A 27,249-nucleotide genomic window follows, 5' to 3' on the forward strand; every position below is an offset into this window, starting at 1 on the left:
AACGCAGGAAATCTGCAGGGCAGCACCTAGCTCGAATTGAAGAAGTTTGGAAATAAAGAAGTACTTTGACGGCATACCCACCTCTACAGCGATTCCAGCGCCGGCGTGACGTCGAGAACAGCGAAAATACTCCCTCGCCCGGCCTCCTTGCGACACAACGGCGGCGAACGTACGCTCGAACGACTCCGCGGCGCGACGTCGACGGCGAAACCTCCACCCGAGCTCCCTCCTCCTTGCGTACGGCTCCAAAGAATTACGGAGAGACAATGAAATTTAATTAAAGAGGTGGTGGTGGTGGTTGCATCCTCGGTTAAATCAGCATGCATGGGGAGAGGGGGGCACGTGGCATATATATATATATATATTAGGATACTACATCCGCCGTATACAAAGAAATTTTTTCTGTATACGAAGCGATAGCTGTACCTGTAAATCATACAATACTACAAACAGTAGTATAGAGCTGCTAGAAGAATCAGAAGAAAACCAAACCGAGTTCTATATACATACACCGAAATTCAAGATACAAAACTATTCGCACTAGCGAGTTAAAGATAGGTATGTACATGAACTCCAACAAAACAACTACCTGCAGAAGGGCACCTCTAGCTCGGCTCGACAGGTAGGGCTCTAACTCGCGATGCCCTTGCCTCGATCCTGATCAGCAATAGCAGGAGCCGAAGACGATGGTTCTGCAAAAAGATGAAACAACAGGGCGTGAGAACTACTGTAAAACAAGTAGTCCTCAGTGGGTACCACCCTCAACACATCGGTTCACCCACTAAGTCTACAGAAAAAAACAGCAATAGTAAAAGAAATCTGATCTACTCTACAGCTATATGCCACTATACTATCCTATTCTAACTAACCATCTGTAGGAAATGTCAAATCTGACCCAATCCAATCGGGACTGTAGGCATACCCGTCCCTGGGACGGTGAACACACCCGTCCCTGCCCAGTTGTGACTATCCAGCTACCTCCACACTACTAGTCCGTGAAGAGCAAGTCCAACCGGCATGAGCGACACCAACGCGAAAGCACAAAGCCCGTCTCCGGCGTGGCACTCGTGGGAGCTATCCAACCGAGTATGCAGCGTATCTCTGTCGAGCTCAATCAGGCTCCAACTAGCCAAAGTCATGTAAACAGGTCAAAACAGGTTTACAAACCAAACCCACGTGCCCTCGGCACAATCTGGGACCAAAACCAAGAATCTGGGTCCACCGCCAACCTGGGCGGCACCCAACAATCCGAAACAGCCTAGACTCTGCTGAAAAATAAGCTCGGCACCCCAGCACGAGCGTAAATGCCTTCTAAACTACCCCAGGTATCTATCGCACTGATACTACAACGATACAATCGAACCACGACTCCTAGAGCTAAATCTGGTAGTTCAAGCATATGACGGGTCAAAACGCAGGTTTTCTCCTAAGTCAAATTCCAAGTCCAACATGTATAATATAAATGTTCATTTCAGCATGCTTCTACATTCATATTTCAGTCAAGATGCTAATTGATGAATTTAAGCATGATATACAAGAACCGACCGAACTATACACGTTGACTAAACATGCACTTAGGAGCGAAACCGATAATACACCCACCTTGAGAGCAATTTTCTGGCAGCAAGAAGGTCACTCAGCTACGGAACACTCTGTCGGAACCAAACGCACCTGCTTTCAACCAGCAAAGATCCACAGTCAGGATCTAAACATCAATTTACTAAAATCCACTAAAATAATTCCAATTTCAGCACTTAAGCTTGGATTTCTCAACTCCAATGTCAAAACTCACCTAACGATCTCCAATTCGGGCGAGGACAGTTCCAAATCCAGTAAATACTGATAGGTGATCAATCTCAGGTCCAAAATCCCACTACCTACAAAGATAGCATCAAGAAAAGCTCAAAATCCCAATTTCAGCTCAAAGTCAACAGCAGTCCAGAAAAACCTCAGTTCAACCAAGCTAACCTCATCTAAAATCTAAATTCAGGTCTTCGTGGATTCCTCTGGAAGTCTAGAATCCAGCAAACCAAGTTTCGTCGAAATCCGACTTTCCTACGTCGCGCACAAGCCAAAACAGTGGAGGTTGTCGCTGAAGAACTGCAGAATCAGCACCTTGAAATTCTTGGAGATGTGGATCTTGATGCAAATTGGAAAGATTGGAGGGATTAGAGAGCAAAATCTAAGTTCTCTGTGAAGAACAGGTAAAAGAGCTCAAAGGGGACGCATACCAGGTATTAATAGGCTACTGGAGGGATAAAATAAGCCCCAAGAGAAACAGCTGCTATCCAGTGTTCTTGCAGAATCGGGCGTTTCTGGGCGCCCGGAACCATGTTCTAGGCGACCAGAACATCCTGACTGCACACTTCATGCTCCTCGGACTCTCCGCTCGCGGTCTGCTGCGCCCGTAAACGGCTCCGACGGAACTCACCTACACCCTGCCACGCGTCGAAGCAAGCGATATGTGAGATCCCTGGTGTTCAGCTCTGGAGGCTTGTCGACAGCTCTGTAGAGTGTCGGGACAGGTCTGAGTCGCGTTGGCGCCAAATAGACGCAAAACGGACTCCGTGCGACGCGAGGGCAGCTTTCAGCGAAGAAAATCTGCAAATAGCAGTTTTTCAGCTTGCTGTACCGGTACAGCCATCAAGGTGTACCGGTACACTGCACTGGGCCGCGCGCGGGTTGCTCTCGGGTTGGCTCCTGTACCGGTACGCGATCCCGTGTACCCTTACACCAGGGTAGGTGAGGGGGCATTTGAGTAAATTTTCACCTCGTTTGTATCAACAGCTCTCTCTCTCTCTTTATAGCTTCGTGTAGAGAGAGAGGGGGGGGCTTCCTGTTGCTCTTCACCATCTCTCTCTCTCTCGGCTGAAGGTAGGGAAGAAGCCGGTTGATTTCGTCGCCGACGTCGTGCCGCGAACCGTTCGAGCGCACTTGCTGCCGGAGCTTTGCGAGGAGGCCGGGCGAGGGAGCGTCTTCACTGTTCTTGACGTCGCGCCGAGGTTCGACGCTGTCGAGGTGGGTGATTCGGCGTCTTTTCTGGATTTTGGGCAAGTATTACTATTTTCTACTCGGTTTGTAGCTGTTTTGCTGAAATCCGCCGTCGACTGTTCGTATTTCAGCTCGTTCTCCGCGTAGGAGCGTCGGATCGCGACGAAACTTGGTTCATTGGATTCTAGACTTCGAGAGGTTTCCACAGAGCCCTCACTTGCAATTTCTGGTGAAGGTTAGCTCGGTCGAATCCCGTTTCTACTCAGCTGCTGTAATTTTCTGGACTGAATTGAGGATCCTTAATTGTTTAGCTTGGAATCAGCTCGATTGCGAGAATCGGACGTTTTCAGTCAACCCAGCAGGTGGTGTTGCAGCTGAGGGGAGTATTCCGCTGCCTGGGATTAGCGTGCGAGGTGGGTTACATCGGTTTTGACTCCTAAGTTCTAATCGTCGACATGTATAAATGTTGATTGTTGCTATAGCCTTTTCTAGCTCGAATTCGTGGATTTAATTATTGTTGGTAATTCTGAATTTGGAGCATGGCATATTTAAATTAAATAGTTTCTACATGTTGGACTTGGAAATTGAATTAGGAGAAAACTTGCGATTTGGACCTGTCACCAGTTTTAACTACCTGATTTAGCTCTAGGAGCCGTCAGAAAATTGTACTGTCGCAGTTTCTTCGAGACGAGTACTCCAGGTAGTTTAGAATGTATTTACACTCGTGCTGGTTCGCCGAGTGGATTTTTACAGGGTCGTTCAGGTTGTTCCGGACTGTTGGGTGCCGTCAGAGTTGACGGTGGACCCGTATCGCCTTTTTGGCGTCAGATTGTGCCGAGGGCACGTTACCTGTTGGTTGTTAGACCAGTTTGAGTCGATTACTTGACTTTGGCTAGTTGGAGCCTGATTGAGCTCGACAGAGATACGCTGCATACTCGGTTGGGTAGCGCCCACGAGTGCCACTCCGGAGTCAGGCTTGTGCTTTTGCGTTGGTGTCGCTCATGCCAGTTGGACTTGCTCTCCACGGACCAGTTAGTGTGGATAGAGCCCGATAGTCGCAACGGGGCAGGGACGGGTGTGTTCACAGTCCCGGGGACGGGTATGTCTACAGTCCCGATTGGATTGGGTCAGATTTGACATTTCCTACAGTTGGTTAGTGTAGAGCATGATAGTGTAGTGGATGATAGCGGTAGAGTATGCTTCCTGCTTTCCTTCTATCCTTGCTCCCTTCTGTAGACTTAGTGGGTGACCGATGTTGTTTTGGGCGGTACCCACTGAGGACTACTTGTTTTTACAGTAGTTCTCACGCCCAGTTGTTACCTATGTTTTTGCAGAGCCACAGGTTTCGGCTGCTGCACCGTCTGCGGACCAGGATCGAGGCAAGGGCGTCGCGAGTTAGAGCCCTACCCGACGTGCTGAGCTAGAGGTGCCCTACTGCAGGTAGATGTTTTGTTTCGAGTTTATGTACATAGTTGACTTTACTCGCCAGTGCGAGTAGCTCTGTATTTTGGATCTGAACTATGTATATGAAACTCTGTTTTATTTAGCTTCTGTTTTCTCTAGCAGCTCTCTACTACTGTTCGTAGTAGTGTTTGATTTACAGGTACAGCTATCGCTTCGTATACAGGGAAAATTTCTTTGTATACGGCGGATTTGTCGGCGTGCCCGGGGAACGTGTAATCCGGGGCGTGACACGATATTTACGATGTAGAATTTTCGAACCCACTTCTGGGCGCCCGAAACATAGGATCCGAATTGGCTTCCAGTTTCAGTTAAATTCAAGACTCAGTTCTGGGCGACCTAAACCATGTTCTGGGCGCCCGAATCTGGCAAAACTCCAGTTTTGCTTATTTGAATGCGCCGAGTCCAATTCTGCATCTAATTCGTGCAGAATTGACTCCGACTCAGTCTGACACTCTCCAGAGATGTCGACCAGTCACTAATACTGAAGCCAATCCTATCCAAAGCTCAAGACCACTTCATCTTTCTCCCTCTCTATCTATATATATATATATATATAGAGCAGGGCTACTATACTCTTATGAATATAGACCACTTCATATTCATAATTGTTTTTGATGATGGAGCTTTTGAATCGACGATCCACTCTGTTAATTATGATCTAGGGCCCGTTTGGCCTAGCTTCTAAAAAAGTAATTTCTGAAAAAGTGATTTTGGTTTAGAGAAGTGATTTTTGTTAAAAGCAGTAGAGCGTTTTGCTGAGTTTAGATAAAAGCGATTTTTCTGAAATGATTTTGAAAAGCTATTTAGAAATTTTTTCTTAATATTTGCATAAATTAATATTTTTATTAAATTTTGTTTTAAAATAATTTAAAATCTAAATTTTAATTTTAATTAAAATTAAAATTTTTAAATTTCAAAATTGTACAAAATTTAAAATTTGATATTTTAATTTAAAAAATAATTTTAAATTTTAAAATTTTAAAATATAAATTGTTAGATTTTGAATTTCAAAACTTAAAATTTTAAAAATGTTAAAAATTGAAGTTTAAAAGTTTGAAGGAATTGAGAATTTGATAGTTTTTAAAGGTATTAAAATGTTATAAATTTAAAACATATAGAATATTTATGGAAAATTTAGCGAGATATTAGATTTAATATTTTAAAAAATATAGATTTAAAATTTTTTAGAGATTTTCAAAGTTTTAATATTTTAAATTATAATTGCAATATCAATATTATTAATTTTATATTTTTAACATTTTCATAATTATGTAAAATGTTAAAATATGAAAATTTAAATTTTTAAAGAATGAATATGGAATTTAAATTTTAAAATTTAAAATTTGAATATTTAAAATTATAGAAATTTGAATTTTATAATTTAAATTTTGAAATTTTAGAAATTTGTGAAATTGTATTAATTGTGAAGATGAAATACTTGTAATTTAAAAATTTCAACCTTTTAAATTTTTTAATATTTATATTTTAAAATCCTAAAATGTCAAATTGTTGAAATTGTTATCTGTAATTGTTGGAAATTTCAATTTGAAGATTTGAAATTAAATCTAATAAAATTTGATATTTGAAATTTTAAAATTAATGTGTAAATTTTAAAATTTGAAAATCTATTTTTCAAATTTTAAGATTTAAGAAGTTAATTTAAAATTCAAAATAAATTTGACAAATTTAAATTTAAGTTTAAATTTAAATTTAATATGATATTGAAATAAAATATAAAATTGAAGTTTGGGTTCAAAATGCAGAATTAGATTTTAAGAAGTAGTTTTTTCTACTCCTGATTCTGAGGCCTTTCAAAAGCATGTTTTCTTAATTTAAACGACGAATATAGATTTAAAAATATAAGGTTGCGCGACACTTTTTTGAGGCCGAAAAATCACTTTTCATACCCGAAATGACTTTTTAAAGTTAGGCGAAACAGCACCCTATGAGTATAATAGTCGAACTAATATATATATAGTATACATATATATATATATATATAATATATATATATATATATACATATATATATATCTTATATATACTATATATAATCCCTGTAGAATTAAGTGGGTGAACGCGATGAGTTTTGAGGGCGGTACCCGCTGAGGACTACTATGTTTTTACAGTATTCTTCACGCCCAGTTGTTACCACTGTTTTTGCAGAGCCGTCGTCTTCGACTGCTACTGTTGCTGATCTTGATCGTGGCAAGTGTGTTGCGAGTTAGAGCCCTTCCAGTCGAGTCGCAAAGCTAGAGGAGCACCAGCTACCGGTAGTTGTAGTTTTTGGATTTTTACATACAGTTGTTGTTTCTCGCTAGTGCGAGTATTTGTATACCGTGGATGACATGTATGTATTGAACCACAGTTTATATATTTGGTTTATTTTTCCTTGCTGCTCTATACTACTATTTGTAGTATTATATGATTACAGGTATTTCTACTTTTCGCTTCGTATACAGGAAAAATATCTATATATACGGCGGGTCTGTTAGCGAGCCCGGAAAAACGAGTAATCCAGGGCGTGACATTTATCTATCAATCAAGTAGTCTAAAAATGAACGGCTAAAAATAAAAATCTCATAAAAAATGATGATAAAAAATTTAAATATAAGATCAGTGGTACTGATCTTACTCTAAATAGTGAAAAAAATAAATTTTAAAATTTCATCAGATTTGGATTATTTTATACCGTTAAATTCACAAACGTATCACATCTACAGTTAAAATTATCAATTTTAAGACCTTTTGATCACTAGCCAATGATGCCGAAAAATTATGAAATTTAGTTTCCAAATACTTTTAATAGTATAAATCAAGTCTAACGTAGTCGATTATCGATTTGGAATCCGTAACATTGAAAACAACTTGATAGCACGAAAACCTCCATACTACCGATAGTATACTCTCTCTCTCTCTCTCTCTCTCTCTCTCTCTATATATATATATATATATATATATATATATATATAAAAAACTTAAATTCTCACACTTGAATGTTTTCAAATGATTCCACTTTGATTTTCATACTTGAAGGGGTGCATGAAAGAGCCTAAATAAGCTTAAAAATATGATATTTCGACCGACGTTAAAATTAACAAAAAAATTCTAACTAAAGCGTGCATTTGATAGACATCTAAGGTGCTGGAGTAACATTCTTTAAATTTTTTTTTTCCTTTATGTAGAAGAATATTAAGTTGAGACGGGGAGTAAAAAAATGGGTGATGGTTTTTAGAAGAATGTTAATGACATGCTAATATTATTATAATATTTTAAATATTAATTACTAAATTCCAAATATTAATATTAAATTCAAAATACCATCATTATACTCTAAATTCTAGGCCCTAATTTCTTCACACGTACGTGTTCGCCAACACAACAACAGGGTACGTAGTTGGAGTACCCCAAAGTGGGCAAACGAAACCATTTCTCATTTTTTGTCATAATAAGCACTACTACCGGGACTCCTTTTCCCGTTCCACACAATGTTGTTGGTGATATTGCATTATTTTTATTATTATTATTATTATTATTATTATTATTATTGTTATTATGCTCTATAAACATCATTACTAAACTCCAAAGGCCATTTGCTAAACTCTAAGCACCATTATTAATCTAAATCCTAAATTCTAAACATTCCACATTCGGGAACGATATGCATTTCAACACATCAATAATATTATAGGGTACAGATATTGTGATACATCAAACATTTCTCCTGTATAATAAGCCTATTTTTGAAGACAATAGATTCAAAGCCACATGCACTTCATAGTAAAAGTTGGGGTCTACCAAATGCAGTTACTTGTCGCGCGAGGACGATGAGCTTGGCGCGTGCATCGCCGGCTTGGATCTGGTAGAGCCTTCCCAGGCCGAGGTGCTCCATGAGGAGCCAGACAACGGTGATGAGCTCCCCTCCGTGGCTCAGCTGCCGCGCGTGCTCCCTCGCCTGGCAGTGGCACGCCGTGTACGCCAGCATCTCCGCCCACACCGCCGACATCACCTCCCACTTCCTCTCCCCCATCGGCCCCAGCTTCTTCGACAGGATGCACGCGTTGAACAGCACCGACTTACTGCGGTCTCCGTTCACAGCGGCCGGCGGCACGTAGATCTTCACTTGGAGGAGGCACTCGCGCTTCTGCTCCGGGGTCAGCTACTGCCATTCGCCCATGGCGAATAACCGGCGGGCCTCCGCACACGTGTCGTGGTATGATAGCAGCCTGAGGCCCGCCGCCATTGGCAGCATTGCCGACCGCATCACCAACAGGTACACCAGGTACTCCGACTGTCACGTCTCGCAATCGCCAATTTGGTCGATCCGGGCCCGTACATAGACGCCGAACGAACAGCACCTCCTCTGTTCGCCTAAGGCTCAACAACAACGAATATATGTATAAAGAAATAAACAATTCCCAGGACACATTTCAATATACATGGCTTGCACGAAGACAAGCAACAACACAAGTGATAGTAAGTCTAACTAAACATGAAATCCACTGTAATTTAAAACTTTACATAACTAAAACATTTAGTTATTACATGCTTTATATACATTCATTTACATGTCTCTGTACATCAAAATAGATGATACATGAACTCAAAATGTTAAATAACTATAACTCTGGTGTCAGCTAGCTAGGATGCTGGGCTCTTACCTCGATCCTCGGCCACAACGCTCGCATTGGAACCTGTATGGTTAGTGGTGTGAGAACTACAAGAAAGTTCCCAGTGGGTTCGGCTGCCGACCTCGCCGACTCACCCACTAGGTCTATTCAGGCATATGTAGGCAAAAGAAGTAAACAGATAGTAACCAACTATAATATGTAACTACTACAATGCCTGTACAAAGCTGAAAGAACGATATATATGAAAACTGTAAATATGCATGCATGCTGTAATGTACCAATACTCAATCAATCTAGCTAACCATTTGGTTAACTGTAACTCACCAACTCAATCCCTGGCGGGCCCTAAGCTGCCTCCCGACGAGACCGTCTGCTGGACAGATACTTTAGTCCAAGGGCAAATACTTTAGCCCATCAAGTGACCACCTCCGAAGTGCACTGCTTGGGTGGAGCGACCACCACCAAGCTCAAAACAGACTATGTGAGTATGATCTGATCCTCCTTTAGAGGATTCAACAACAGACAATGTTACACTTTAACTCTAACTAGCTCTTTATGCTAGTTGCAATTTCATTCCTCGATGCTAACCCAATCTCTAGTTAGAAGTCACCAAGTTCACTATTGTTATAGTCCATACATTCATAGGGTTCTATGTTCACATTCTAAGGTTCACAATTCTCGCTGTTGATAGGAATTCACACTTTCATTTGCACAATACCAAATACCCTATAATGCATGACTATAAATATAAATATGCTCAATGAATTATCATAGACATAAAAGGTGATTCAAAGACTTCGGATAGCACCACCCACCTGTAGTGGTGTCAATCGACCAAGATCAATGTCTCGAAAAGTGTCGACAACTATCTCTCGTGACTCTGTGCAAATAGAACTAGAACGGTCTCTACTGTAAGTAACGTGTCGTCGACCTGTCGGAAAGTCAATTTAGACTTTTGGGCAAGTTTAACTTTCATTTATAAAGTAATAAAAGAGGTTAAACTAGGATCATATTCTCATATTTTACAAGTTAGCATTTCAATTCTAATTTGCTTGTGGGTATCCATTACCAACATACACCTTTATACCAGCTTAATGCTGATTTCAACATTAAGCTTAAATCTATCCCTTATGCTGCCACTTTCAGCATTACATCTCTCCTTTACTAATCCTCTCTAGGTATGAACATAAATATAAGGCACCAGCCAGGTTTATAGTACTCAACTAGAAGCTGAGCAATGCTGCTTTAGGCTTATCTTAGCTCAATTCATCATAAAATTCCTAAGTAACATACCTCTGTTACAATTAATTGAACCTTAGTTCAACTTGAATCATGCTTATCTCGATTTATTGCTGAATTGGTGCCTTCTCAGCCTCAACATTAATAGTCTCCAATGCTGAAATTCTGCATTGGAGCATCACAAATTCAGCACCAATTCAGGTGCTCATTTTCAGCTTTAATTCCACACATCATATCTTAATTTGAAGCTCTCCTTCAGGCTTCTTTTCAGCTCACAATTGCAAAAGCTTCAGCTAATGCATCAAGAACTCACTCGAAGGATCAACTTCAACCAACTTCACAGTTTGGACAGCAAAGGCTGCACCAATTCTGAAATTTCAGCATTCTAATCCTTTAAACTTAATCTCTGTATAGCTGTAATTATTTCTTAGCTGAAGTTTACATCGATTACCTCAAATTCAGATTTCCTTTGCTGATTTCTGGCTCCCTGCTTCAGCAATTCACCAAGTTCCACAAGGATTGCAACTTCAGCTTCAACTCTGAATTTTCAGCAACTAATTCTTAAATGGATCCATTCTAAAGTGACCAACTTAGCTATAATCCAATCTGAAATGGACTTACTGTAAGTTGATGTTGAATAAACTTGTTCACTGCATGAACTGATCCTCTTCTTCATTAGATGCTGGATCAACTAGTTCACAGCTTCAAATGGCCCTCCTCATCATTTCGGCCACTACTAACAGTATAATGTTCAGGTAAGTATCCTCTCTAAAGCAATCTACTTGATCCTAATCAAGTATTAGAACAAGATTACCTTAATCAGATGCTAAACTGCTTGCTCACTGCACAATCAGTCCACACTTGTATTTCGGCTGCATCAACAGCAAGAATTTCAGCATCTAACTCTTCTTTAAGGTAGTCAACTCAATTATAATTAGATATGAACTCAACTTACCTTTATCTGATACCTGAACGTGAGAAATCCACTTCCCGCACTTTCTCGAGAACCGCGACCCGCGCTCGCGACAATTGTAGCCGAAAATGTTTTTTGGCGATATCTTCGCGTAGGCTCGACGGATTGCCGAACCGACTTCGCCAACGCGTTTGTTTTACCCTCAATTAGGTTTGTACGCGGTCAATTTCGCGTTAGGACTTTTATCCTGCAAAAGTGCATTACCGGGGTCAAAATTCATTAAACCCGTTTCTATGCAATTCAACTTTCATTTCATTCCCTTTTCTTTTCTCTCTTTTCTTTCTTGCTTTTCCTTTTTTCTTTCTTTCTTTCTTTTTTTTTCTCTGCAGCTGGGCTGCTGCTGCTGCTGACAGCAGCTGAGCTGCTGCTGCTGACAGCAGCTGAGCTGCTGACAGCAGCTGAGCTGCTGCTGCTCAGCTAATGCTGGTGCCACTGCTGCTGCTGTTGCTGCTGCAGCAGCTACTCATGCTACTGCTGCTGCTGCTGTTCCTGCTCACAGCAGCAGCAAGGGCTGCTGCTGCTGCTGCTCTAGCTTGCAGCAGCAGCTCTTGCTGCTGCTGCTGCTGTTTTCAGCAGCAGGGAAAAAGGATGACGGGGAGAGGATTAAAAACTCGAATTCTCACCTTTCCCTCTTTTTCTTCTACTTCTTCTTCTTCTTCTTCTTCTTCTTCTTCTTCTTCTCTTCTCTTTCCCTCTCTCTTTTCTCTTTCTCTCTCTCTACGTATGGAAGGGAAGGGCAGAGGATAAGGATGGCTGAGGTCTCCTGCTGGTTAGTGGAATTCCACTAACTATGCGTAATTACCATAATGCCCCTCGACTTATTCCGTTTAGTCGCACGGATTAGATACCTTTCGCAGGCCCTTCTAAAAGTCCGATTGAGCTCAAATTTGACAGGCATGTTCGGTTTTACTTAACAAGTCAAAAGAAATTTTAACATTTCAGTTCCGACCCCATTTGGTCATGCGAACTGTACCGAACTGAAATCTTGATCGGATAACTTTCGGACTCAATTTCTCTCTCTACGGGTGTCAGAATAATCTGAAACTTCAAATCTAGCCTCACGAACATATTCCTGACATATCCTCCAATTTTCATAATTTTCTGACACTGTGCATTTTTTTGCTAATTTCTCATTCCCATTCTTTACAGAAAATTTCAATTCTTCTGTTTTCGCTCCGATTCCAACACGAGTCATTCCAGACTTATATCTTACACCCTTAAGTCCAATCAAATGGTATCTCACATCAAATTATAATACTTTGCTCACTTTAATTCTCTTAATCAAAGTTAACGTCGGAATCTGACAATTTTCTTTACATTTCGTTTCGCGTCCAATTTGTGCCGAAACACTTATTTATCTCTAGAATTTATTCTTACGCGTCCAAAATCACTCAGGGAAAATGTCCAACTAGCTCCATCCTCACTTTGATCTAGGGGATCAAAGTTGACATCGCAACTCCAAGATACCATATATTACACCGACAGTGCCACGCTGATCCTCCGCTGCTTCTCTGTCTCCTCATATTGTCTCTGATAATATTCTTGCTAAGGCTATTAGTTACTGGATCATTTTTAATTTTTATTTAAAAAATTAACTGTCAAGTAGAGTAGCAAAATAACTTTTTTTAGTAACCACAAAATACTTAAGTACAACTCTTTGAAACATAAGATAAACAAAGTAAAAATGAGTTAAACTATATGTTATTAAAGTTCAACCTTTTGAACCACAGAATGACAAATAAAATAAGCTAAACCACAGTAAAAAAATATATACATCTTTAATTTTACTTATAAGAGAAGATAACTACTACTCATACACCCATTTTAAGATATAAATCTCATACCTCATCATTTCTATAGGTGGATTTTTTTTTTTATCAGTCATAACTAGTAAAGAAATTATAACTATTGGATCAGTTGGTGTATGGATAATATTGCTCATAAAAAAAATAGAAGCTTTTGTTTATATATTCTTTACTATTATTTAAAAATTTTTAAATTTATCTGTGTTCCCAAAATATCATTCTAAATCACAAATTCTATTAATAAATTTTAGCACTAGAGGTATATTTAAAAAATTAAAAAATTAATAAAAATATTTTGATTTGTGAGAAATGTGTATATATATATATATATATATATATATATTTTAATTTTTGAAGGCATGTTAGATCTTATACCAAAACAATATTAAGAGGAAACAAAATTAACTAAGTTACTTATATATGATAGAGTTCGTACTTGATCAGTACGCTTGTAATCGTGGTGGTAGCATAGGTCGGTGGCGATGTGCCACTGGAGGAGACTCTGGTCAAAGCCAACCTCCACGGACTTCATGAGCTTCCAGTCGAGCTAGCGTGAGCCCCAGCATCTTCAGCGCCCCAACGCCTCTTCCCTCCAACACCTCAATCTTCCTGTGCCAGTCGCGCTCGCTCCTCTCTCTAGCCGCCTTCTTCAACTTGTTGATTATGAACTCTATCTCGACCTTCACGTCCCTGTGGCTCTCTCCAGCCGCCTCCTCCAACTTGTGTGGATTATGAACTCTGTCATCTCGTCCGTCACGTCCCTGCGGCTCTCTCCAGCCGCCGCCTCCAACTTGTCGATTATGAACTCCAACTTGTCCATCACGTTTCCGCGCCTGTTAAAGATAATGCTAATGAGATTAGGATTAAATTATTTGATGTTATCTATTATTATATTCGGTTATGATTAAGATATATTCGGTTATTATTTAGATTATGGTTTAGTTGAAATCGATTCAGAATAGAATTTTATGTAATTAGTTATAAATAGATATGCCGGAATTATTTGGTTAATGAAGCCGGAAGTCCACATAATTAATTAGCGCTCGCCGAAGGTTGCATATGGTGATGAGTTATTTTCTTCAATAAAGTTATTTTGTTTTGCTTCCATGACAACGTACCAGATTCTTTAATTTGTCTTTTTCCTCTCTCGTTTTTTCTATTTTATTTTTTGTGGAGATCTCTGTATACCATAACAAGTATATAAAAGTATTTGTTGGTGGCCCATCACCGTAACAGCGCATCTCTCTAGCCGCCACCTTCAACTTGTCGAATATGAGCTCCATCTCGTCCGTCACGTATCCGCGTCTCTCTCTAGCCGCCTCCTTCAACTCTTTGAATATGAACTCCATCTCGACCATCCCGTCCTCGCTCCCCTCTGAAGCGGCCTTCTTCAACTTGTCGAATATGAACTCCTTCATCTCTGGCGTCACCTCGCTGCTCGTCACGAAGAGAGTCTTGTCTATGGCTTCATCTTTGTTCGGCTCACGTGCCGGCTGACGAAGCGAGCCGTCTCACGCGCCGACTAGCCACCCACTTCCGCACCCCGGCCCCATCCTTGTTCGGCTCGTCAAGGCAGTAGCGGATGAGGCTCATCCGCGAAACCTCCACCAACCTCTGCTGCCGCCGCCCGAACCTCGAGTTGTTGATGCGTGCGCAGCACTCTTTGAAGAGCCACTTGTCCGCGAAAGACACGCGGGCCCAGTCCGAGCAGAGAAGCATCACGAGCGCCGCAAAGTCGAGCACGGCCGCGCCGGCCAGCAGCGCGTAGGTGATGGCGGCGTCGAGGCACGTGAATCCGCGCTTGTCGGCGAAGAATAATGCGAGGAAGGCAGCCGCGATGCATGCCGATCCGATCAGCCGGAGCGCGTACTCAAGCCAACTGTGCACGACGGCGGCCTTCGTGTAGATGATGTCGTAGATGAAGCCAAGCTCGACCTCGATCAACTCAAAGGCTTCTTCGGCTGTGCCTAGCTGGAAGAAGAACTCTATATATGCTCGCCTTGCACTCGTTGAAGTTGAGTACGAGGTCGGCGAAGAGGCACTGGAACGTCTGGCAGAGTCGGAAGGCGTTGGATTCCACAGGATCGCCTCTTTTGAGCTTTTGGCCGATCTTGGGTTCGGCGGAAGTGGTCTCCTTCGGGACGTCGATCTCGACGGGCAAGCCGGCCCTTTTTTTTGCGCTGTACTCCTCCATCATCTTGGCATAGTTGATGCCCGTGTAGGGGTCAGGGAGCATGGATTTGCACAGGCCGTCGGCGCTCCCGCGGTAGAGGGAGTAGGTCCGCTCGGAGTACTTGACGACGCTGACGACGAACACGAAGACGGACGCGAGGACGAAGGGGTTGCGATGGAGGGAGCAGAGGAAGACGGTGGCGGCAGCGAAGAGCTCGAAGAGGAGGCCGACGAGGTGGCAGCGCCAGAGCTCGTTGTCCTCGATGGAGAAGGCGGTGATGGTGTCAGGGCCGCCGAGGTGGAGGAGGAGGAACGGCGCCCAGAAGGCAAAGATGACGGGGCTGTTGCCGCCGCTGTCGCCGCCGCCGCCGCTGACATTGGGCTTGGGGGAGACGTGGGACATCGTGACGGTGGTGGTCGAGGGGGCGATGTTGCCCAAGGAGTTGAGAAGGAGGCCGAGGGCGAGGTCGGCGACCCAGTCAGCGAGGAGGTAGCTGGACCAGACGACGAAGCGGATGAGGCCGGAGGAGGAGTGTTGGGAATCCGGTACTCGCCCCGGTACCGGATCTCGTGAATCCGCAACCCGCTCCGATACCGACTGCTGTGGATTCGGTACCGATGGTTGGGATTCCGCAACGAAAACGTCAAATCGGGTTTTTACCATAAACCCGTCTCCTCAGCAAAAGCTGATACAATCATAAAAGAGAGAAATACCAAAACAGAAAATATGCGGGTAAAATAAGATTCATTAAATAAGAGAAGATTACACCTGACTCCTCTTCTGCACAGAGTAGCTACAATCCGAGCCCTCTTTCTGAATCTCTCCTACCCTTCTCTCATCTTCTATAATTCCACAAAGAAGACAATCATCCACGCGCACCCGTGCACTAGGTGCACTCAACACATTGGATAACTCTCTCTCTCTCTTTTTCTCTCTCTCGGGTACGGCACCACACAAGCTCCTGCCGTACACCCTCACAGCTTCTCCAAATTAATTTACCCAATGCATTATTTATAATGCTCCAACTAGAATGTACCCAATTCTAGTATATTTAGGATTTCTACTTTAATTAATATCTAAATCTATTTTAATCAATCTCTAATAGATTTAAATATTAATCCTAATCTAGTTAGGTTTATCCTCTAATTAATATTTAAATCTTAATTTATCTCAAACAGATTTAAATATTAATTCTTATCCAAATAGGATTTAACTACAAATCTAACCAAATCCTAACATTCTCCACCTTGGTTTGATTTGTAATTTTCAGCCGCTACGTCGAGCTCACCATGCAAGCTCCACCATGCAAGCTCACCGTCTTCGCTCCCGTTCTGACTGTGCTCCCGTTCAAAACGTATAAGTTCCCACGCTTGTTGGCTTCGCATACGACCCGATCTCATTTTCGGACCCTCATAGCTCCACCTGAAGCCGAAATATCGCAACCCTTCGAGTCCAATGCGCCTAACGAGATCAAATTCCGCTTCAATCCAGGAACGTGCCGCACACCTGTCAGCGTCCTCACGACCCCATCGTGCATTCGGATTTTCACCATGCCGACTCCCAATACTTTGCACGCTGTCCCGTTCCCCATCAGCGCCTTTCCACCTTTGATCGCCTTATAGGTGGCAAAAGACTCCTTCTCCTGGCATACGTGAAAAGAACACGCCGAATCGAGCACCAATGCATCGTCCGAAATTTTCGCACCTCCGGTCGCCACATACAGCACATCAGAATCGATCATCTCCGACTCTGCTGTCTGCGCCGTCGCTGATACCGTCTCGTCCTGGTTCACGACAGTTTGCTCCTTCTGTCGCTTTAACTCCTTCAGATCATCCTGAAGTTTTCGACAATTGCGCTTGATATGCCCCTTCCTGTGACAGTAAAAGCATTCTACCTCAGATAGCGGTTTCTTCTGTCGATATCCGGTCGCCGATATTCTCGCCTCCTTCTTCGCAGTCACCACCAGTCCTACATCCTGACTTTGCGTGCCGGACTCCTGAGTCATCTTCCGCATCTCGTTCGAGAGAAGCGCCGCCGTGACCGCCTCCACGCTTATGGACTCCTTGCCATAAAGCAACGTGGTCACCAGATGCTCATATGTCGTCGGTAGCGAAGATAGTAGGATCAACGCCTTGTCTTCGTCATCCAGATTGACTCCGATGCTGGTCAACTGGGCCACCACCTTGTTGAACTCATTTAGATGATCATGTAGGCTCGCCGCTTCTTGCATCCGCAACGTAAACAGTCGCTGCTTCAGATACAATCTGTTCGTCAGGGATTTGGTCATGTACAGATCTTCCAATTTCTTCCACAATTTCGCCGGTGTCGTCTCGCCGGCTACATTGTAAAGAACCTCATCTGCTAATGATAGATGAAGCGTACTCAGCGCCTTCCGCTCCATCTTCGTCCATGCCGCATCCGTGACCTCCGCCGGCTTTGCCTCCTTCCCGTTCAACGTCTCGTCTAACTCTTGCTGTACGAGGATTGCTCGTACTTTAATTTGCCATAATCCGAAATTGTTCTTGCCGTCGAACTTCTCGATTTCGAATTTCGTGGCCATCTCCGTCGATCTCTCCCGCAGATCGGTAACCTTCGGCTCTGATACCACTTGTTGGGAATCCGGTACTCGCCCCGGTACCGGATCTCGTGAATCCGCAACCCGCTCCGATACCGACTGCTGTGGATCCGGTATCGATTGTTGGGATTCCGCAACGGAAGCGTCAAATCGGGTTTTTACCATAAACCCGTCTCCTCAGCAAAAGCTGATACAATCATAAAAGAGAGAAATACCAAAACAGAAAATATGCGGGTAAAATAAGATTCATTAAATAAGAGAAGATTACACCTGACTCCTCTTCTGCACAGAGTAGCTACAACCCGAGCCCTCTTTCTGAATCTCTTCTACCCTTCTCTCGTCTTCTATAAACCCATAAAGAAGACAATCCTTCACATGCACCCGTGCACTAGGTGCACTCAAAGCATAATTAAATAACTCTCTCTCTCTCTTTTTCTCTCTCTGGTACGGCACCCAAGAGGCCTTTTCTCTCTCTCCCGTACTCACCTCAAAAAGCAAACCCACAAAGAGCTATTTATAAGGCTCCACCAAAACGTACCCCAATCCTAATATATTTAGGATTTCTACTCCAATTAATATCTAAATCTATCTTAATCAATCTCTAATAGATTTAAATATTAATCCTAATCTAGTTAGGTTTATCCTCTAATTAATATTTAAATCTTAATTTATCTCAAACAGATTTAAATATTAATTCTTATCCAAATAGGATTTAACTACAAATCTAACCAAATCCTAACAAGGAGGTGCGGCGGAACGGCGCGGAGAAGATGAGGAGCACTTGGAGGGCCAGACTGGCCTGCACGGCCACCCGGATCTCCCAGTTCGTGTCCTGTTGCGGAACTGGTGGCTCAAACCCCATCCTTATCTCTCTCTCTTTTTATATACCGTGCACTTGCACTTAACAGTGAGCCGAATTATGTATACATTGAGCAGTCGAATAGTGTTGGTTGCTTCTTTTGCTTAAGTTGATGACGATAATCTGCAGTTGAAATTGCAATATCGTAAGCACAGTTTAAAAAAAAAAAGAAAAAAAAGAAAAAAAAAAAAAAAAAAAAAAAAAAAAAGCGGGTAATGATAAAACAGAAGCACCTATAAATTTGAAGAACTAATTTATTATTATGTGAGAAATTAATGCTAAGTTTACAATTGAAAAAGAATTATAGAATAGCAACTCTCAGTCCACAAATTGCAATCTTATCCTTAGGATTTAATTTTCTTTTTGAATTTTAGTAATTTACCAAATGTAGAGCTAGCATATATTGCTCTTTGTAACAGAATATGGAATCTTAAAAATGAGTGGGCTTTATAAAAAAAAAAATGGTTGCGTTGACTCTTACTTAAAAAAAATAGAGAAATGTCACTGCACACTCAAGTATTTTGTATTAAAGAAAATAAGAATGTGATAAAACTATTCTAAAACTATTGGCCTTTAGATAAAAAAATATATATAAGATTCATATCTACTTTTGAATGTACAGATAATATTACTTTAATTAGTATATTACTATATCTTGTTCAATTGAGTATGGTGCTTATAAAGGATTTGAAATTTTTTATATTTGGCCAAGTCTACAGATGATTTTAAAGATTTGAATTTTATTTGCTATTTAATAACAATTAGGTAGAAATGCACTTAATTAAAAAAAAAAAAAACAGGAGAAAGAGAGAGGGAGAGATTAAGATCTTGTCACCTATTCCGTAACACTGGGGCTATAGCAATGAGCCTAATAATTGTCCTATGCGGGAAGGGTTTTAATAACTCGCAAAAGAGAACAAAAACTGATGTTTCTAGAAAAAGAAAAAAGAAAAAGAAAAAGAAAAAGATAGAGAAGAGACAATCCTTAAAACGTGTTAAAGAAAAAGAAAAAGATAGAGAAGAGACAATCCTTAAAACATGTTAAAGAAAAAGAGAAAAAAAAAATGGAAAGAAAACAGAAAAGAAAATATTAAAGAGATAAAGAAAAAAAAAAGAAAAGCTATGGGAGAAGAATAAAGAGAAAAGAAAATACCTAAAGAGATTAAAAACGAAAAATGAAAAAGTAAAAAAAAAAAAAAAAAAAAAACTAAAGAACCATAAAATGCCTAACAAGGGTTGAGTGCAGTTCACAGTTTTTCTTTTAAAAGCATGATATGAGATCTAATACCGTATACAAAACTGTCATGTTATACTCGAGTCTAAATATATAGAAAATTAAAAAAAATTAGAAATATATAAAAAAAGAGAGAATCACAAAATGCCTAATAAGGGTTGAGTACAATTCACAGTTCTTCTTTCAAAAGTAGGCGGCTTATCTAGTTAACTATATAGATCTTTAGAAGTTGTACGCGCGCGGTGTGGGGGAGCGGTTTTTGCCGGGGGGGCTCGCCGGGCCTGAGTGGAGGAGCGATGATGGGTGCGCTGGGTAACAGGGGACTAGAGAGAGAAGGAGAGGCAACGGCGTCTGGGTGGCACGTGCTCGGAGACGACCCGCGTGGGGGGTGGGGTACTGACCGGGACTGCGCCGCGGTGCCGGTCGAATGGGGCGGGGTGCCGGGGGAGATTGAGATGAGGGAGGACGGAAGCATCTCGGGAGGGTGAGAGGTGGAGAGCAGTAGCAGGATGTGAGGAGAGTTGATGGTTGGGCGAGAGATGCAGCCGACAGAGAGAGGGGAGAAAGACGAGGGGAAGATGAGATGCCTGCGGTTCTGGATGGAGGAGGACGACCGCTACGTCGACGAGAGTGTGACTTGAGAGGGGAGATGGAGGATGAAAGAGACATCGGACAGAGAGAGGAGCCTCTGCCTCATGTCGGTGCGCGCGGGGTGGGGCCTGGCCAACATGCGCCCCGCCCTCCTCCCCGAGCCACCGTCTCTCGTCGCATCTCTTCCTAGCCTCCCCTCGTGCCCTGGGGCGATGCCCCCAGTTCCCTGCTCACTCTCTTTCTCTGCGTCTCTCCATAGCCCCCCCATCTCTCACTCCTTTCCCCCTCTTCCTTAGCCCTCCAACTCCCTCCAACCTCTTCTCCTCTCTCCTCTCTCTCTCTCTCTCTTTCTCTCTGCGTGGCGCGGCGGGAGGTGCGCGCTCCGCAATGGCAGCCCCCCCCCTCCACCGGCTCTCTCTCTCTCACTCTCTGGCTCCCTCTCTGTGCTTCCCGTCTCCCCCAGCCGTCTCACTCTCGCGCCTCTCTCCACGCCCAGCAGGCTCTCTCCCTCTCTCTCTCGTCTTCTCCCTTCCCGCCGAGCGTCTTGCATCCCCCTTTAGTCCGCTCTCTGCGCCTGTCGCGCGTCTCTCTCCTCGTTCCGCCCCCCCCACCTCCCCGGTCCGGTCTCCGTGCAGCGCGAGCCGCGGGCGGGGGGCCGGTACGGCTGCGGCTCCGGCGGGGTGGCGATGCTCGGGGGCGCTCGGCGTGCCGGCGGGCGGGCGCGCGGCGGCGCGGGCGGCGGAGGGATCGCCGCCCGCAGGCTTAGTTGAGCGACGCCTGGCCTGTCGGCCTGCCGCGCGGGCGCCTTGCCTGTACCCCTGCCCGCTCCCCCCTCTCTCCTGGGCCTCCCGCGCGGCCCCGCGCGGCGTGGATGGGCTGCTGCGTGTGGCGGTGGCGTGCGTCCGGGCGAAGGTCGAGTCGCAGCGGTGGTGCTCGGGGTCGGAGGCTCGGGTGCGGCCGGGCGCGCACCGGGCAAGGTGGCGCGGAGGGGTAGGGGTGGTGTGTGTGGACGAGGTGGAGAGGGCGCGAGATGAGGGAAGAGACCGAGGCGAGAGAGGACGAGAACAGCTGCTGGGAGGAGAGAGATCACGCGGGGGAGATGGCGGCGATGGCCGGTGGATGGTCTCCCGGCCCGACCTAGGAGTGGCGGAGAAGGTGAAAGAGGTGGTGGGAGAGAGAGGGAGGGGCCAGGAGACAACGGAGAGGGCAGTGTGGGACGAGACGGAGAAGGAGAAGAGTGGAGGAGAGGACGCGAGGGAGAGGGCGACGATACTGACTGTGGAAAGAAATGACGTTGAATGTTTAAAGTGTGTAACTTTGGTGCATTGTGAGAATTTCAGGAACGTTAGAGGTCGGTCTTCCACAGCAGTGAAGTAGTTTATGTCATTAAGTGTTTATAGACTTCAAACTTTGAACGCGTTTTCTGAGACGCTAAACTCGGTATAATAAGTAGCAGGTCTGACGGAATTATACTTAGCACGTTTATTCCAATATTATTAGGAGTTCGAACAGTATATAATTACACGTGAATTATTAATGCAGTACGACTGTAGAAAGTAAGACGCATTCAATTCACAACCTCTTGGGTCTAGTCCCGGTCGTATTTAAATAATTTTTAATTTTCTGTCTCTTCACATTTTTTGAGAGTTATGAACCATTTGGATGAATTAGATTGTGCAGAGTTATAAAATAATAAAAAAAGGTCTTGTCGTAAGGGAAGTCAGTAAATAACAGTGATTATAAAGTTGTCGCCGCGAAGCCGGGCCTCTACACTAGGTGAGATTCTGTAATACCATCCACAAAGCAATCTGTCCTTTATTCGAGTTTGAAGTGTGTGTGTTGTGTGGTGTGGTGGTGTGTGTGTGTAAAGAAGAGAGAGCCGACATGAGAGAAGTCCTGCTAGACGCTGTACTATCAATTAACCAACCTAAACATTGTGCTGCAAGTTTTTCACCTTTAATCTTAAACTCTTTAATGCCCACATTTAGTGATCATATTATTCAACCATACCCACCACTCAATATAGGAGAATACCTTTCATTTAATCAGCATAACCTTCATCTAAGTAATGAGAAACCCTAATAGCCATCAATACTTTGGTTGCTTCTAATTAATAGTATTTCTGCCGTTGGGGTATTTATATTATAACTGTGATATAGTATACGACTTATATGTGTATATCATCGTATATAGAGAGAGAGAGAGATCGACGCGTTGAGAGAGAGAGAGAGGAGAGAGAGTGAGCTGGAAGCCTATCGGTAGCAAACGGGCTCCGTTGCCACCAATTGTTTGCGAGGATGGAGGCCACTCTAAAATCGGAGAGTCGCTGCACGTTGAAATGGATCTCATACAGTTGAAGCATCTAGGAAGCAAGAGTTTAGTTTGTGTCGCGGAGAGGCGGGTACGATGTTCGCGTTGGGTCACTGCAAGGCGGCGGTGGACCAAAAGATGAATACCAAGACCCGCCGGGCGGGGACTGAAGGGCGGTTGTGAAAAGATTGGGAGTAAGAACGTTCGCTAGTGAGTACGCAAGAGTATCGGAGGCCGGATTACTAGATGTGTTTAATGAGACTTTACGAAACGAAGGTTCTGTGAAGCCAACGATTCGACGATAGATTTGGAGAGGTACTCGATGGCGGAGGAGGCGTCGAGGTGCACTACGTTCAACGATGCAAAAACGGCGGGCGCTCGAGCGGCCGGGGCGCGCTACTGGCGATACGCGCTACGGCGACCATCTCAGCGACATCACTACAATTTTAGAGCACTGTGTCGATTCGATGTAGGCGAAAGACTAGTTGGAGCAAGAATAACTTAAACGTTGTTTCTATATTAAAAAAAAAGAGAAGAAAAGCTATCCTACAGAATAACGAAGAGAATAGCAAAATACCTAAAAAAGATTAAAAATGCAAAGTAAAAAAAAAAAAAAAAAAAACCATGAAATGTCTAATAGGTGTTGAGTGAAGTTCACAGTTTTTCTTTTAAAAGCATGATATGAGATCTAATACCGTACACAAAATTGTTATGTTTTATTTGAGTCTGAATATATATATAAAATTAAAAAAAGTAGAAATATAAAAAAAGAGAGAATCACAAAACACCTAATAAGGGTTAAGTGCAATTAACAGTTCTCCTTTCAAAAGTAGGGTATGTGATCTAATGCCATACACAAAATTGTCCAATTTGAGTATGAATATATATATATAGTCATACATTAAAATTAATGGATTGCTAGATTTTTTATCATTTTTTCTTTACTATCTCGCTTACTACTTTTCATCTCTTTCAATTTCTTCTCAATTTTTTTTCTCTCTCTATATTTTTCATCACAATCACCTTCCCCCCAACCCATTTCCCACCATCAACACTCCACCCCACTAACCCCATATGCCACTGCTGCCGCCACGCCACCTCCCCTACCCCCACTACCACTGTAACTACCGTCTCAAGCGAGGGGGAAAGAGAGGGGAGTTTGGGCTTAGGGTGGAGAGGATGATGGTGGAGGAGCAGCGGCGACGATGGCGAAAGACTTTTGTTACGACATATTTAGTATTTTATGTTATATTAGGATATTGTATATATATTACGACATATTTAGAATAGGATTATATGTTATCATATAGGATTATATGGTAAGTAATCCTAGTTATATTGTTACTATAGTAGGCTTATCTCTTGTGCTATATAATTTTATCAATATAACCTAAGAGGATATACTCTGATACCATGAAAGAAGAGTAAAAGAGTATGCTCTTTTACCCTTCTTTCAATTGTGAGGGAGGAAAATAATGATGGAGGGGGTGGTGGATAAGGATGGTGGGAAATGAACGGTGGAGAGGGATAGAGGGGGTGTGGGATAAAAGAGAGGGAGAAGAGAAATTGAAAGGGAGATACAAGGAAGTAAGAGTAAAATGAGAAAAATGAGAGATTAATCCTAACTACATCAAAATTGGTTAATGGTTAGAAACCTAGGAGCACAAAGACTATTGTGCTCCTAATTGCAAAGTTGCCCTTCTCTTTCTCTCTCTCTCTCTCTCTCTCTCTCTCTCTCTCTCTCTCTCTCTATATATATATATATATATAGGAAAAACTTCAAATACCACCAATGTGGTTTCGCACTTTTTCACTTTAATACCCTGTGGTTTAAAGTGTATCAATTTAGTAACCTGTGGTTGCGCACTGTCTCACTTTAGTACCCTATGATTTAAAGTGCATCAATTTAGTACCCTGTAGTTTCATTTTTCTCTTTTCGTCGGCTCCTCTGTTAATATTTTATTAAATTATATACAAAAAATTTCAGATACTCTACCTAGGTTTATTGAATATTTACTTTAGTACCCTTTAGTTTTAACTTTGTCATCGATTTTTTTTCCTCCGTTAATATTTGGTTAAATTATATACAAAAAACTTCAGATACCCTATATAGGTTTATCAAATATTTACTTTAGCACCCTTTAATTTTAACTTTGTCACTAACTTAACGAAAAAAAATTAGTAAAATAGATAATAAAAAAAAGGAAATAAAACCACAGGGTACTAACTTGATACACTTTAAACCACAGAGTACTAAAGTGAGAAAGTGTGAAACCACATGGGCTAACTTGATACACTTTAAACCAAAGGGTACTAAAGTGAGAAAGTGTGAAACCGCAAAGGGGGTATTTGAAGTTTACCCTTCTATATATATAGAGAGAGAGAGAGATAGAGAGAGAGAGAGAGAGAGAGAGAGAGAGAGTCCAGCTATGGTGTTTTTAGAAGCAGAAAACACTTGGTGCTTGTAAGTTTTTAGTCGTTAGATCTACTTCTTTGACTATTTTCACCAATTAGATCATAATATTCAACCAATTACCCACAAAACTCGAAAGGACCACTATTGTGACGCCCCAGCTTCCCAGGGGGTCACACATCCTAGGAGTACTCCTGTTCTAGCACGCTTAACTCTCTTAACCTCTTAAGCCTAGCCACCACCCAAAATGCTTAAGCCAGGTTAAGAGTTCAGTTCTATTATATTTTATAAATAGGACTATCTGGGGTGTCACAATCTCCCCATTTAAGCCCTAACGTCCCTGTTAGACTCAGACTTACAAGTATCAGGCGATGTCAGACTCGTCTCGCTAGTCTAAACCGACTTTGTTGTGGAGCCGCGCTATACCCACAACAGTCAACAACATGAGAGCCTCGCTCTTCCCGCTGTACAATCCTGACTCAGCCGAGACTCATCTCACACTTCCTACTGGTAATTGACTTTGATATTATCTGTGACGCCCCAGCTTCCCAAGGGATCACCCATCTTAGGACTACTCCCTTCCTAACGCGCTTAACTCTCTTAACCTCTTGGGCCTAGCCACCACCCAAAATGTTTAAGCCAAGTTAAGAGTTTAACCCTATTATATCTTATATATAGGACTACCTAGGGTCTCACAACTATCATCCTAACCAAACATCCCTTAATTTAAGGGTCGAATATCTACAAGCATCAATGACTTAATACTTTTAAAAGCATAGGAGCTCAATTATATATATATATATATATAGAGAGAGAGAGAGAGAGAGAGAAAGCGTCCGACTGCTAAACTATCGATAGCACGTGGCTTCCTTGCTATCAAGTTGTTTTAGATGATGCGGCTTCCAAATCGACGATCAGCTCTGTTAAACTTGATCTACACTATTGAAAGTATTTGGAACCAAATTTCATAATTTTCGACATCATTTACCTGTCAAATGAGTAGTCTAAAATTAAATGACTGAAAATAAAAATCTCATAAAAAAAATAACGATAAAAGACTAGAATTTATCAGTAAAGGTATTGATCTTGCTCTAAATAATGACAAAACTTTTCTCTAAAAATTTCATCAGATTTGAATTATTTTACACTGTTAAATTCATAAACGCATCACATCGACTATTAAAATTATCAATTTTGAGAACTTTTGATCGCTAGCCAAAAAATGTCAAAAACTTATAAAATTTAGTTTTCAAATGCTTTTAATAGTGTAGATCAAGTATAACGGAACTGATCACTGATTTGGAAGTCGCATTATTAAAAACAACTTGATAGCATAGAAGCTTTTGTGCTACCGATAGTATAGCAGTCTCTCTCTCTTTCTCTCTCTCTCTCTCTCTCTCTCTCTCTATATATATATATATATATATATATATATATATATATATATATATATATATATATAGAATTATGCTATTATACTATCAATAGTACCAAGTCCTTGGTACTATTGAGTTTTTGGCCGTTGGATGAAAGGAATGTGCGGTTTTAGAAGAATAGTTGGTCCGCGATTAAATTGATAGTGTGTCATCCTAGGTTGAGTGGAGTGGTGGTTATGTATAAGTTCTAACGGTGGAATTGATCAGAAGGATAGATCTAACGGTAGAAACTCAATAGATACCAGAAGACTTGTGTAACTATCAATAGATAGTAGCCGGACTGTTAATATATATATATATATATATATATATATAATATTATGTATATATTATATTATATATATATATATATAAAAGCTGGATATACTATCGGATAGCATCAAAGGGTTTTCGTGCTATCAATTTTTACCTTGGGTTGAGAAATGTGCGGTTAAGGATATGTGGACCATAAGGCGGTTGAGGGGTGGTGGTTGAATATTATATCAACGGATAAAGTATAATCAAAGAGTTAAATCTCATATCAGTGGAAACTCTAATAGCAACTAAGCCTTGTGC

At 42.1% G+C, this 27,249-nt stretch overlaps 1 protein-coding gene and 2 long non-coding RNA genes across 4 annotated transcripts; 1 reads left to right on the forward strand and 2 right to left on the reverse strand.

Moving 5' to 3' along the window:
- On the forward strand, positions 3,159–4,360 carry LOC109706628. Its single transcript, XR_002215274.1, has 3 exons — positions 3,159–3,226; positions 3,303–3,404; positions 4,326–4,360. It is a non-coding gene; the product is annotated as an uncharacterized LOC109706628 (long non-coding RNA).
- On the reverse strand, positions 8,989–11,940 carry LOC109706619. Of its 2 annotated transcripts, XR_002215265.1 has the most exons (7): positions 11,922–11,940; positions 11,281–11,485; positions 11,140–11,197; positions 10,947–11,058; positions 10,777–10,864; positions 9,902–10,017; positions 8,989–9,149 (listed from the first exon to the last, which is right to left on the reverse strand). It is a non-coding gene; the product is annotated as an uncharacterized LOC109706619 (long non-coding RNA). The 2 variants fall into 2 exon arrangements; XR_002215264.1 differs by lacking the exon at positions 11,922–11,940 and having other exon boundaries at positions 8,990–9,149; positions 11,281–11,563.
- LOC109712234 (translation initiation factor IF-2-like) lies at positions 20,958–22,624 on the reverse strand. The gene is made up of 2 exons (XM_020235730.1): positions 22,591–22,624; positions 20,958–21,811 (listed from the first exon to the last, which is right to left on the reverse strand). Exons 1-2 carry the CDS (start codon positions 22,622–22,624, stop codon positions 20,958–20,960), a joined length of 888 nt encoding a protein of 295 aa, XP_020091319.1.

This window comes from Ananas comosus, linkage group 1 (assembly GCF_001540865.1).
Source record: "Ananas comosus cultivar F153 linkage group 1, ASM154086v1, whole genome shotgun sequence".
Classification (NCBI taxonomy): domain Eukaryota; kingdom Viridiplantae; phylum Streptophyta; class Magnoliopsida; order Poales; family Bromeliaceae; genus Ananas; species Ananas comosus.